At 38.5% G+C, this 15,242-nt stretch overlaps 1 protein-coding gene across 1 annotated transcript in view; it reads right to left on the bottom strand.

The window, feature by feature from the left end:
• The window catches only part of RASEF (RAS and EF-hand domain containing), a 54,215-nt gene that overhangs the window by 34,895 nt on the left and 4,078 nt on the right, over nucleotides 1–15,242 (bottom strand). The window contains exon 2 of the mRNA XM_074953199.1: nucleotides 941–1,087. Within this exon, the coding sequence (XP_074809300.1) occupies nucleotides 941–1,087 (147 nt within the window). The remainder of the gene's footprint in view (nucleotides 1–940; nucleotides 1,088–15,242) is intronic.

Below are 15,242 nucleotides of genomic sequence, written 5' to 3'. Positions count from 1 at the left end.
AGCGCAGGGGACTGGACTAGATGACCTCTCAAAGTCCCTTCCAGTCCTAAGTTTCTATGATATTACTGGAGATGATGTACAAGAAGGAAAGAAATCAGCTTGACTCTCAAAGCCAAGGCTGAGTTTGCAAGACTGGCAATTAAAAGTTTCCGACTTGTAAACTGAGCAAATTTAGACTGGATAGATTGAGACACAATGAACTGGGAACATCATGATGACATTTGCACAGTCACTTTTTAGAATGGAATCATTTTTATTTCCCCCGACATATAGGAATTTTAATATGTAGTATAAAAATATGCCAATATGATATAGTTACAAAACAGGCAGTCCTCGGACTTATGACACAATTGGTTCCTGAAAATTGTATCGTAAGTCAAAACGTCATAACTCAGAACTGCAATCCACTCCATTGCGGGACAGAGTGTCGTAAAGTTGAAACCAAGTGTTGTAAGTTGAATCAGGGTGTCAATTCAGAAACATTGTAAGTGTCATTCATCAAAAGTCGAATGTCGTAAAGTAGAAGACTGCCTGTACAAAACCCAAATATGCTACCTAAATACTCTCTTTGAAGCTGGAGATACAAAAATAATATTTGTAAAAGCAAATGACAGTCATGTGTATTCAAAGTCATAGTTACAACCAAAAAAAGAAAGACCATTAAAATCTGGGATCTTAGCCTGCCTTTGGATCCAAGACTGGCCCCAGAATTTATCCAAAGTGTAAGTAATTACATACAGAGTCATTTGCAAATTGTCTGGTATTAAAAAAAACGCTTGGATTCTTTCAACTTGTCAGTTTAATATCTAAAAATGAAAATATTCTGTTCAGCATGTTTTGCCAATAGTACAAGGTAACTTTAACCAACACACTGTACTACAGGCGTAAGTGGTGAAGTTCACAGCTGCACACGTGTGACATTCAGAACTATCCACTGTACCTTTTTACAGCTATGGCCAAGCTTTCCATCTCTGTGCTTTGAAGTTTGATCTCTTGGATGAAGTTCTTAATAACATGTTCATAAGGCTGAATTAATCTTGGTTCCACTAAGCTGATGTTCGCATACAGAACACTGGCCTGCTCTTGTCTGGAAAAAAACAAAACCAAAAACACAATGAAGCATATTTCCTTACACAAAAACACTACATTTGGCTTCCAAAATTTATTCAAAATGTAAACAACCTGTGTCTCAGATTTTAAAATTTAACAAGGCAAATATATATTTGAAACATGCAGCACAGCATCTGCCCTTTTCTCAAGTGCCTAAATCCTTCCGGTCTCTTTACTGCACTATTCTTCTCCCAGAAAAAACCTTTTAGAAGTATTACTTGAATCATTTCATATTACTTATGTTAGTTGTGTAAAGTGCAGGGTAAAACTGGAGTATCACAATGGTAAATCGGGCGCACTGAGTGCTCTACTGCTAATCATACTATATAAGGAGATGATCACTGTTGGAGGCTGCTGCATAGAGTAAAAGAAGACACCACCTCAAGCACAAAGAAAAGGAGTACTTGTGGCACCTTAGAAACTAACCGATTTATTTGAGCATAAGCTTTCATGAGCTACAGCTCACTTCATCGGATGCATAAAGTGGAAAATACAGTAAGGAGATTTATATACACAGAGAACATGAAAAAATACACATTGTAAGGAGAGTGATCACTTAAGATGAGCTGTTACCAGCAGGAGAGTGGGGTGGGGGGAGAGAAAACCTTTTGAAGTGATAATCAAGGTGGGCCATTTCCAGGAGTTAACAAGAACTTCTGAGGAATAGTGGGGGCGGGGGGAGGAATAAACAAGGGGAAATAGTTTTACTTAGTATAATGACTCAACCACTCCCAGTCTCTATTCAAGCCTAAGTTAATTGTATCCAATTTGCAAATTAATTCCAATTCAGCAGTCTCTCGCTGGAGTCTGTTTTTGAAGTTTTTTTGTTGAAGGATAGACACTCTGATTTCAGAAATCGAGTGACCAGCGAGACTGAAGTGTTCTCCGACTGGTTTATGAATGTTATAATTCTTGACATCTGATTTGTGTCCATTTATTCTTTACGTAGAGACTGTCCAGTTTGACCAATGTACATGGCAGAGGGGCACTGCTGGCACATGATGGCATATATCACATTGGTAGATGTGCAGGTGAACGAGCCTCTGATAGTCTGGCTGATGTGATTAGGCCCTATGATGGTGTCCCCTGAATAGATATGTGAGCACAGTTGGCAACGGGCTTTGTTGCAAGGATAGATTCCTGGGTTAGTGGTTCTGTTGTGTGGTGTGTGGTTGCTGGTGAGTATTTGCTGCAGGTTGGGGGGCTCAAGCACGTAAGTTATAATGAAAGGTTAAGGAGTTGGGTATATTTTCTTGGAGAAAGAGGACAGAGATGACTCAATGAATAACACATTAGTAAACCAGAATCAGTAATTTCATTTGTCATAGTGATACATAAGGTAAATTCTGAGATATCTGGGGCCCAGACCATTTACAGCTTTATAGATTTTCTTTTATTTAACCAGGAAGTAAATTGTCAAGGAACACTGAGTAAAAAATCACTGGCATAAAACAATAATTTTACTCTTGGAACTTTGTCTGCTCTATTTGACAAAAAATAAAAAGAATCTTTCTAAGATGCCATTCCTACATACCATTCTCATGTGAAAAACAGTGGATGCTTAAGGAAAGCAAACAATCATGTGTGTGCGCGCGCACAATGGCTGAAAACTTTTACAAGAAAAAAAAACACTTATAAAAACTCTGGTATAGTGCAGAAAAACAACATGTTGATTTTTTTTTAAATGCAGACTACCTTAATAAACTAGAATACAAAAATTCCTGACTGCCTAATCAAACAATTTTGAAAAGAGCAAACACAAAAACAGCAACAAAACATGCAACATCTTAAGGAAGGAGGACAATATTACAGAGGTTACTACTGAAGAATTCTTCATTGAATTCTCTGACCTTATCAGGAAGTATAGTTGTGTAATGTATTTTGTTTCATGCTAGATCCTTCTGTTACTTGGATTATAAATCTGATTACTGGAAATACTATTATGGTAGGATCTAGAGGCCACAACTAAGATCAGAGCCAGATTATGTGAGGCACTGTACACACAAAGATGGGTGTGTGTAAACTGCCCTGAAGAGTTACAACCTAAATAGACAGAGAAAATGGAAAGGGAAACTGAGGCATGGGAAGGTGATGTGTTTTGCCCAAGGTCATCCAGTGGATCAGTGGCAGAAAATAGAATGAAACCAAAGTCTTCCGAGTCCTACACCAGTGCCATATCTAATATACCATGTATACATTTTCTCTTTTCCTTCTTACAGAAAAGTTTGAAGTTTTTTATATGAAAAGTTTCTAAGATTTTCCCCAAGATTATATACTTGACCCTTTCCCAATAATGAAATTATACTTGCAGTTCTCCAGTCATGAAGAATCTTCTACAAATACAACATTATTTAAAATATAACTTAAAAGGTTTGGCATCTCCTTGGACACTTGTTTATAGAATGAGGATTCGTGTTCTCTGTACCTAATACTTCATCTACTTTAAGCACCTCATACTGTATATCCATTGTGTAGGTTATCAACATACCTTCTCACGGTCTCCATATGATTTCCCACCAGCAGTATGCATTATTCTATTACAGCTGTACCATAACTGTTGCTATAGCTCACATACCATTTTAAACAACTGCAGAACTTCCAGGAGACTATAAAAATCTATAGGCTGAAACGCCGATGTACAAGTTGAATATATGGCAATGTACCAAGGGCACAAAGAAATACAGATTTACTGATGCTCATGGCATTTTTGTGCACCAAAAGTATCTTTCTCAGAAATCATGTCTTTTATACAGGCTAGTACTTTAGGTATATTAGGTATTTCTATAAGTTAAAATTTCAACACTTATATTAGATTTCAGAGTAGCAGCCGTGTTAGTCTGTATTCGCAAAAAGAAAAGGAGTACTTGTGGCACCTTAGAGACTAACAAATTTATCTGAGCATAAGCTTTTGTGAGCTACAGCTCACTTCATCGAAAGCTTATGCTCAAATAAATTCGTTAGTCTCTAAGGTGCCACAAGTACTCCTTTTCTTTTAACACTTATATTAGTCTTTGAAGATTCTCTCCCATATACGCACAGTTGCATGTTTCAGAACACAGTTTTAAAGTAATATCATGATGCATAGGCAATCATGGTACTAACCAGGTTTATCCACTCATGACTATGCATGAATAACCAGTAATTAAAAAACTCCCATAACACCATTCGGTCAATAACCCACATTTAAAATACAGATAAGGGCATTTTCATTTAACAATAAGTTAAAACCACTGACATTAAATACAAACTATCACCATGCTTAATTAATTTTTAAATGAGGGAAATTCAAAGGCTGAAATTCCATCCTCTTATTACTTTATTCTGTCTCGGTATTACAAGGGCTAGGCAAAGTTGAGATGATATGGTTTACATCGTATAGTATTCCTTAGGCAAAACAAGGAGAGTTTGGAATGGTTTAGATTTTGCCCTGCAAAAACAAATTGAGGGCCGGATCCTGCCAACGTTTACACAAGTAGGTATCAATTAATTAATGTAGTATTATTATTAGCTGTCACTTTTAACACAACAATACTACTCAGATGAGTAAGGACTACTTATTTAAGTCAGGATTGGGCCCTAAATAAAAGAAAATGTGTTCTTTGTATATCAAAATCCATCATAGTCAAATGAATCCTTCATCCCCCTAAGGTAGATACATTCAACATGATATGGATCAGCACTTTTGGGTCTTTGGGATGTGAACGTAAAATCTAAAGCTGAGCAAACAACTTGTAGTGACTACATTATTCAATGAGTTTTTCGTTTTTCTTTTTGTTAATTGTCAATAAGACATATCAATAAGACACATGGGAATGGGCGACAGGGGATGGATTACTTGATAATTACCTGTTCTGTTCATTCCCTCTGGGGCACCTGGCATTGGCCACTATCAGAAGACTTATGCTCAAATAAATTGGTTAGTCTCTAAGGTGCCACAAGTACTCCTTTTCTTTTTATCGGAAGACAGGATACTGGGCTAGATGGACGTTTGGTCTGACCCAGTAGGGTCATTCTTATTCATTAGTAGGTATTATTCACCCCCACAAAAATGAAAAATTCTTGGTCCATAGATGGTTTGTGATCAGTTTATTGAGAGCATTTGATATTCAAAACTCTAATTGCATTGGTTAGTTTTGACAGGATACACAGGTCACATGGCATGTTTCTGCCTCCTGAGATGGATGAGCACAACTCTTTAGAATCAGGTTTTTGGTGTGCACATACATCTGATTTCAAAGTTTGCATTTTGCAAATATTTTATATCTGTTCTAAATTTGCTGCTTCCATGATAATTCCTGACAATAAAACTCTAAAAAAATATTACTACTAAAGCATCTCTAGTTCACTGTCCAGTAGGTTCTTCCTTACGGTACAGCATATGCAGCTACAATGCCTCATGCTGACAAACTGAAAATTAACCAAGTACATTGGTCTCTCCCTACAACAAGCTCCTTGCGCCAATAGCTTCAGGAGCCTGTGGTGGAGCTTTGTTCTGTATTTTTACAATTTTGCATTTTTGTTCCTGTTCCAAGAATGTCACCGCCACTCCTCTCTCAGTTTTCTATTTTGACATCAAAGATTAAACAAATGAACAAACACAAAGAATGAAGGTTGAAAGCAATGCTTCACTACCACTGTGTCTGTCTGCGCACTGATGTGGGTAAGCTTTGTATTAAGAGGTTGATGTCAGAAACATAAGGTAGCTGTTATGGTACTTTACGCTAGCTATGTGATCCAAAAACCTCTCTATGCTCATTGTTCCTCATTGGCTCAATTACAGCAGTCAGAGCTAGATTCAGAACATCCTAGTGACATACTTTTATGCAGAGCCAGTTAGGTCTAAGAGGTAAAACAAAATCCACACAACCACAGTAGTGCAACACCCAACAGAAGCTGCAATAGCCACTGGGAGGTTTTTTTTAAAACTGAAACTGACAGTTGGGGATGTTGATGGCACTTATCTGAGCATGTCAGAGACAGCTTAGCATAAAATCTTAATTAAAAACATATCCCACAAAAGCAACAGAAAAACACAGAAGATATTAAAAATTTGTAACAAATTTGCTATAATTCCACTTGACCACTGGCATCTTGAGCAAGATGTAAAACATTTTCATAAATTATCAGTAGTGCCATTGACTTAATCACCTTAAGTATCTGAAAACTATATTTTGTAAATTGCAAGCTCACTGTAATACTTTATAAATTCACAGAATTTTAGAAGGATATGGCCTTGTGGAGTGAGTGTTTGACTGTTATGAAAATAATTTTTCTGAACTGCCTATTTGCATATTTTTCAACCACTGTTCTGCTTTCACATAGTTTGGAACACTTAACTGGCATAATTACAGCAAGACAGAGTCATTGTACAGTACTGAATAATCTAACTGATTAATGCGGTCTATTTTTTCCAACTCTCTATGAAGAGATCACTTTTCAAAAATGCGCTAATTATTCAAAATTATTTGCTGAATAAACTTTGAAAATAAGTTGTGGTCTGCAGCTTATTCCTGAGCAGTGCATTGTGAATATCTAATATTTGAAACTCAGATTGTTTTGATGGGACACAGAGGGAGACTAACAAGTTTGTATTTCAATGTCAGAAATTTCAGAAAATTCAGAACTTTCAATTTAAAAATTAGCCCAGTTTGAATTCTTTAAGACTGTTCAATGGTTTTTTTGGCCTCCTTCACTTCCAAATGCAAAGTTTTTAACTCTTAAAAATGTGTACACCCAGAGATGCACATAAATATTAATGCATGGGATGGATGTTTTAAAAATAATGTGAAAGAAATTATTGCTATTCATTGTCACTAGGGACTGAATCCCTGTTGTGCAATCTGCCAGCTGTTGTTCCCAAAAGGTATGTTCCCAAAGTAGAGCTTTGCAATAAATGTAGAATAGAAAAGCATTCTGGGTATTGATGTATACCTGCCCTGAATACACCTTGCTTCATCTTAAGGTCATGCCTGGACAGGTATTTACAACAGTGTTTAAGATAGAGACTGGCCTAAATCAAAACCCCAAATCCAAACACTCCAAATTTCAGATTCGTATTAGCTCAAACCCATCTCCATTTTATGCAGTTGTAGGAAAAGCATGCTCTACCATAGTTTGGCTAGCCACCATCGATGGAGCTAAAGCGCATTAGAGCGAGGCCAGGTAGAGATGACCTATGGTAGAGCTCTTGTTTTTGTTTGTTTTTTTTTAAAATGACTCTGCGGTGTGACTCCATGCACACTGACAAATCAAGGCACCTTGGAACCCAGTTCAGCCACAAACAAGTTTAAACTGTGTTTATGCACAATTGTCAAGTTCATTTGTAAAACCTGTATAAATAGGGCCTAGAAATTTTTAATCCTTACAGACATGGGAATTCTGAAGCCATTTAGGATGCTTGGAGTACTCATTTTCATATTAATATGCGACAGGCCTGATTCTGATCTCATGCTTCCTTCTAACTTTATCTTTCAGTTTTACATCTGTGTAACTGTGGAGTTACTCCTGATTTACATTGGTATTAGTGCAATCAGAATCAGGCCCAGAATGTTTTTCAGGCACACAGTTGTCTCATAATAGTGCTAGTGATTGAAGGTCTGGGAACAAATTGGAAGGTCGAGACAGTACCTGTTTATCTGTCTCAAGTGCTTTGAATGAGTGCACTGTGGAAGGTTTTGCCCTCTTTTAGCTATCACTCCTTTCTTGAGTGTTAGCCTGAAATGCAGCTTTTTATGCAGTAGACACTGAGACACATTTTTCAGTCTTGATTGTTTTGTAAATTTTGCTGGTTTGGTAGCTGTGTGCACTCCAATGTTATGCTGAGTTTATTACATTTTAAAGATCTACTGATATTTTATGGAAAATGAGTTACTTGTATAGTTCTATATAAGAATTATTATGAACAAAATTATTAGCTCCAACTTTATAGAGATGAAATAAAATTAAACTCTTGTCCTGAAGAGATGGTAGCCTACAATCAGGTAAACACAGGAAGCAGAATGAAGTAGGGCACAAAGAAAGGAACAGATAACAGAAGTGGAGCTTTGTGGTGAAGAGCAAGAAAAAAATGGTGGGATTTTCAGAGAGAGAGTATTTATAACCTGACATTTAATGACATTTCTACTTACGTAGCACCCACTTACTCACATCATTTTTAGTTTGTATTTACTTGGGTATATTTCAGACTGAACCTCAGAGTCCTGTAAGATGGGTGGGGAAAGAAATCAAATTTCTCCAGGTAGTGGGATTCAGGAGCTGGCCCTGAAAAGCTCTCTCTTCCCTACCCCTATCCCCTCCTTCCCCCACCCCACCAACTTCTTGTTAGGGACATGAAATCCCTGCCTGGGGGAGACAAAATCCAAAAGAAGCCACTATCCACAGTTCAGGTTTGGTGTCCACCATTTGCAGACATCAAGAACGGCTGGCACAATTGATGGTTCCATGATTTGCAAGCACTAGTTTTCTCGAGGTGTCAGTGGGCGTTGGATCATACCTTATTCTAATTTCAGGGAGGAAAAAGCTGCTGTCCTTTTTATATAGACTTAAAAAATACTCCGCTGTTTTCTTTTAATGTTGGCAATTGAAATTTCAATAGGTGTGAGGGTAAGTGTATACTCAGATAAAGTCAAATAGATTTTAGTTGTATAATCTGATGTGTGCCTCAGTTCTTAATAAAGGAGAACTCCGAAGGCTCATGCAACTATGCTCCAATAGGTAGTTCACTGCATATAAAATGAAATTACTGTCTTTTTGTGCTTAAATACCCATTGTATTTGATTTAATATAATAAAGGAAGAATGGTTATGTCTTGAATGAAAAGAAAGCAAAAAAAAAAAAGATTCAGTTAAAATCAGATGTCTTGCATTATACTAGTTACTAGTCTGGAAACACTTTCCACTTTTTGTGCTACTGGCACAATTGCTCACTGAGTATAAAGACTAACTGGCAAACAACACTTCGGCTCACAGTGAATGACTCACATAAGAACCTGACTAAACTACTCCCTGGAAATTTGTGGGAAGAAAATCTTTCTTTGGAGGAAAAAAAAGATAAATTTAGTTCTCCCATCTAATTTCAAAAGATAACAGAGGCAGCTATAACACACGCTTTGAAGGCACCCTGACAGCAAGCTAAATTAAATGAATTGGACAATCAATAAATCAAACTGCAGACAGGCAAGACACATCCCATAACATTTGTCTAAAAAATTAAGCCAGTTTCAAAATATGCATTATACAGCACATAGAAACAGAGTACTGCTCACAGATACTGTATATCTAACATCTACCACTATACTGAATGCAGATTTGATTGGGAGATGGATCATTAACAGTGAAAACAATTAAGGCTTATTTTGTGCCTTTTAGGGTTACGTTTACTGAAATAATTCCTGAGCCTTACTTATTGAAATCTCTTTGATTTTTGGGCACTGAATATGAGCCATAATCACCCTGAGAACACAGCAAATTATGATACAGTCTAGAAAATATTAATACCACCTGGTAATTAACCTTAAACTGTTTGAAGCAGGAGGCATGTCTTAAACCCCAATCCTGCAATTACCTACACATGTAACTTTACATGTGATCAGCCCTGCTGAACTCCTATATAATATATTATATAAGATATCAAAAACTTTCCTTACACCTTATCAACAGTTTGATAAGGCAGCAGTAAACAATATAACTTATTTTAAACTGGTGGAGACCACAGCTGTTCAGCAAGGATTTCTCCTTTAGCTGGTGTGATAGGATTTGTCATGACTAAGATTTAAAGGTGTATCATTAGACAGATGTTGTAAGTAGGCTTCATCTTGGCCAGCTGGCATATGTTAATAGTCTACATGGGCTTGTCTATGCTAGAGTGTTAGAATGTGCTAGTAAGAGTATGCTAGCTAACCTTCTAGCAACACACCTTTTATTTTAATCAAGACAAAACCCATAAGGCAATTTTAGAAAGTCAAAAGTAAGTACACAGAAAAATGTTAACTAGCTGGAATTTCTGATACCACAGGAATTGTGTATTGTCTCTACTAAAGTCAGTATTTAACTCTAGAAAATTATTTTTAAAACCTATATAATAATACTGTTGCTCCTGCATTATAGCTTTCTAAAAGAGTAACTGATTTTAGCATCTTTTGCATTAACCCTACATAAAGACAACATGACTGGAACTCTGTTAAAAACACTTTAATCTTTTGATTAAAAAAAGTGAATATGCCCAAATAAACGTTAGTCTTTAGGGTGCCACCAGACTCCTCGTTGTGATAAATTCCTGGAATATTTTAAACAAAATAAAAACTGAAAATGAAGGGCCTTAGCCACACCGATGCATTACAAACCTTATATAATTTAAATGTTAATAGCTAAGCAGCATGGCCTAGTGGATAGGATGCTGGACTGGGACAGGAGAACTGGGCTCAATCCCTGGCTCTGCCATTACATTGCTGGGTGTTCTTGGGCAAGTCATGTCCCTTTCTGTGCCTAAGTTTCCTCATCTGTAAAATGGGGATAATGATATTGATCTTCTTTGAGATACAAAAATACTTTGAGATCTGTGGATGAAAAGCACTACATAAGACCCAGGCATTCATCATTATTAAAACACAAGAGAAATTTCTAATCCAAGATTCAGATTTTTTAATGGTTTCATTCTATTTGTATCATATGGTGAAATTTTCTATCATTTCTTGTTTGTAGAATAAAAGGCAAATTGTTCCCTTTGATGCAACTGCAAATCCCAATGGCAATACAAGGAAGTAGAGAAAAGTTGTCCTTTCTATCTTACAGGGAAACAGGTCCCATTTCTGTCTTGTTACTCTGATCTTCTAGGGCTCACTCCTCCAAGCTGCTATGCATTTTTATGAGCAATCCAGCAAGGCACTTAATAAGCACATGCTCAAATGCTATGCTGGATTGGGGCCAATTACCAAGTACTCAACACCTTCCAGGTCCGAATGCTGAATTATTCCAGTTTACCTGTATAACTGAGGTCAGAATCCAGGCAGAGTCAAATTAGCGTCTCTATTGATGGTTCATATTTTAACTAATTACACATCTGAGATGGCCAGGGTTTGTTTGTTTGCTTGTTTTAAATTATTTTTCTTGTGGTTCTCAGTGCAAATATATACCAGAAAATACTGTATCAGAGAAATAAAGAACAATGCATGTGCGGGGACACAAAATGCCATTTTGAGAACAACAGTTACAAACTATTATGTAAAATTTCAGGTGCTAGTAAACGGCATACCTTAAAAACAGTTCTGTAATTATTATGATGAGAAGTTTGCCATTTTAAGATTTTTTTTTCCAGTTTTGATTTCAGAAGTATTTCAGCAGTCCTGCTTAACTTTTCCTTTAAGAAAAGTTTAGAAAATGTGGATTTATAAAAAAGTTAAATGTAAAACAATGTAATATTATAAAGTCATCTCAAACTTTACATTTTTTTTGTCCAAGGCCCATATCCTTCAAACACTTAAGTATCTGCATAACTTTGCTCATATAAGTAATCCTATTGATTTCAATAGGACTACCCAGAGGAGCAAAGATAAACACATGCTAAAACATTTGCCAGATCTGGGACCAGCATGGAGAAATTGAACTATAGCATATCTCGGCCTCCAGTGCTTGAAAACTGTAAACAGAAAGGAAAAATGAAAGAAAACAAAGGATGCCCTGAACTTGAATTGATACATGCCTAACAAATGAAGCGAAGGATTATACATTAGAGAGATTCAAAGTTATTTAGAAACCTAAAAAGGAAGAGGACTGGTTTGCATGAAGAAACAGTACAGAATTATTCATTTGATATGAGTCCACATGCACTTCAATCACCACCATTTCATTTTGAATGTCTTTCAGTTGGTAATTTGATGTATGAGAATTGCAACTCAATATAATCAGACCACATCATTTTATACCAAACAAAGCTATCCCCATTCCCTCCTACTACCCTCTTAGACAAGCAATGGGACAGCATTCAAATTGCTGCTGCAAACACAGTAACCAAGACACTGGGATACGTTTGTTAGTGAAAGGAGATGGATGCTTTCACAAAGCACCATGGCGCACAAGTAATATTTTTTGATCTCCTACCGAATGACTCCCACATCAGTAATCATGGTAGGCCCAAAGTGCATGAGAGAGATCCTTTTTATTGAGTGATGCCAGTTCCCAGCTGCCTCTGCATTACATAAGGTGGGCTTCTGCAGTTCCCTCTCCTCAGACTTCCTGTCTGGGAAGCGAAACCACTTAAAGGTACAATACCAATACCAGTCTTCCTTCCTCTGCCAGCCAAAACTTAAAAATAACATCCCTTAAATGTTTAGATAACACACAATTCCAAACACTTATAGCCAACCTGATTAAATTTACTAACAGTGTTTTCTATCAATCTCTGAAGAGCCTTCAACTGTCACTTGGACTTGCAGGTTTCCCTTGAACATGAGTAATGCTGTTGTCAGGAGGCAGTGACACTATTTTTTCTGGAAGTAGTATATCCTCGGGCTGGTTGTCTGGATCTGTTGTGGCTCAAACTGAGACCTTCTCAGGCAAGACAGCAAACTCAGTGCCCCTTACCCCTTTCCTTTCTCAAAGCTGGAGAAAGTGTCATTGTTTCCTCCTCAGTATATGTCCATTTGGAGTGACACCCTCCTAAGACAACATTGCTGTTTGCAACCGTTGATATCCATCAGAGACATTCACTGTGCCATATTCATAAAGCAGAATAGTTCCCAGAACCCCAAAACATATCAAGTTTTTTTATCTAGCTTTATCTGCTTCTTTAAATTTCTGCAAATCTCCAGTTCCTCTGACATCAGCATTTTCATGACAGGCATTCTAGTTCTCAGTTTTCTATTAAATAAAATGCTTACAGGTAACAAACCATGTTTCATTGGTGCCATTCTGTAATGTAAAGGTAAAGGTCTGTACTAAGGTATTGTTAAAGTACAGATCACCACCAATGATGCCGCAGCATTTTTCAATAGGCACTTCCTTATTTTAACATCATTTTCCACCAACCCATTGAATTGGGGTAATGGAGACTAGAGGTTACATTCCTAAATCCGAACTTCACTGCACTTAGCTAGTACTTCTGGCATATGAAACAAGCCTTGGCAGCTTCCTTAATGTCGCTGTTCTTTTGATGCCAATATAAAATGTCTCTAGCTCTCCTCTTAGATTTTTCAATCCCCACATGAGCATCATTTATCCCTTTTAACATATTTTTCTATTACAATTTAGGGATCTTCATTCTGATATCTTCAAACAAAATGCCACCTAGAACTCAGAGCTCCCCTCTTAATTGGTCACAGAAGCTGGGAACATGCTGTTCTGACTACCCTATGGAAATAGCCTTATTCACTTTCTGCAGCTTCTCATCCTGATCTGTTGCTCTGGCAATCACAGTCCATATTTTGTCTAAGACCAGAAAGGTTATTTTACCAAACTGACCTGCACAAAAATCTAGCTCTGGAATTTGCTCCCCCAGACAAATATTCTAGAAAGCGTGTCTGCAACTACCAAATCACCAGCAGCTCCCCACCCTGTGCCCGGCCCCAGCTCACCTCCACTCCGCCTCCTCCCCTGAACGCGCCGCCCCGCTCTGCTTCTCCGCCCCCCCCCCCCCCCCGGCTTCCCGCAAATCAGCTGTTCAGTGGGAAGCCGGGGAGGGCGGCGGCTTCCTGCTCAGGCTGAGGGTAGCGGAGGTGAGCTGGGGCGGGGAGCGGTTCCCCTGCGCCCCCCCCCCCCCAGGGTTACCTGCTACGGCGCGGGCGGCCCTCCCCCCACCCCAGCTCACCTCTGCCGCCTTGGGCCTGAGCTGGAAGCCACCACTTGCTTCTCAGCCTGCCCCAGCTTCCCACGCAAACAGCTGATTCGTGGGAAGCCTGGGGGGGGAGGGGGTGGAGAAGCAGAGCGGGGCGGTGTGTTCAGGGGAGGAGGCGGAGTGGAGGTGAGGTAAGCTGGGGCCGGGGAGCTGCCGGTGGGTACTCTGCACCCACCAAATTTTCCCCTTGGGTGCTCCAGGGCTGGAGCACCCGCGGAGTCGGCGCCTAAGGCACTTTTGGCCGGTTAAATTTAGAAGCCCTTTCAGAATCGGTTGTCCCTCCCAGAACAATCGGTTCTAAAAGGGCTTCTAAATTTAACAACCGGTTCTAGCGAACCGGTGCGAACCAGCTCCAGCTCACCACTGCAGATATGTACAATGTTTTCTAGAAATAGGTACCAGACTATGACACATCCAGCATGGAAAAATATCTGGCATCAGCCATATCCCTCAAAATTTCTCCCCTGGCAAGTAGTGGAAAATATTCTCTATTTATGTATTTATATATATTGTTTTAGGTCTATACATAAGTGAAGGAGTCCATCTTTTTTCCCCTTCAGTAATCAACAAGTGTACTCACTCTTTTGGTTTATCTTGTCATTCTGATAACCACAGCAATAAGCCTGTGCCTCTCTGCTTTAGGCCAAAGGAACTTTCCTAGGTGTGTGAACAGTGGGGCAATTAGGCTCTTTCAGCTATACTCTGTACTCCTTTGAGAGCCTCCCTATCCCCTGGAAGATGTCCTCAAAATCTCATCATAGATTCATAGATACTAAGGTCAGAAGGGACCATTATGATCATCTAGTCCGACCTCTTGCACAATGCAGGCCACAGAATCTCACCCACCCACCCCTGCGAAAAACCTCTCACCTATGTCTGAGCTATTGAAGTCCTCAAATCGTGGTTTAAAGACTTCAAGGAGTAGAGAATCATTTGTTCTGGTTCTCTGCCCCATCAAAGAGCGTACCTCATGATGAGACCAAGAGTTTTACACTTTTAACCCAATGGCAGGTGTTCTTTTCCCTGGCACTACTACAAACTTTATCTTTCCAATTTGTTATTTACCCATATATCTAGTTAATATTCTCCTTTAGTGGGATAAACTCACTACTGTAAGCCCTGGGTTTTACCATTTACCTTCACCACCCACGGCTTTTCTTTTAGTGCTAACGACACTGTTTCTGCCAACTCACTGGCTTGTCCACCAGTGTCCAAATGAAAATTAATAAATTACCGATTTGCTTTCTGGCAGTCAGCCCATTCATCTTCTGCTGCAATGTTGTCCATTGCTTCTATGAAAAATTCCA

This window comes from Natator depressus, chromosome 5 (genome assembly GCF_965152275.1).
Source record: "Natator depressus isolate rNatDep1 chromosome 5, rNatDep2.hap1, whole genome shotgun sequence".
In the NCBI taxonomy this organism is placed as follows: Eukaryota; Metazoa; Chordata; order Testudines; family Cheloniidae; genus Natator; species Natator depressus.
This window is presented reverse-complemented; position numbering and strand designations above follow the sequence as displayed.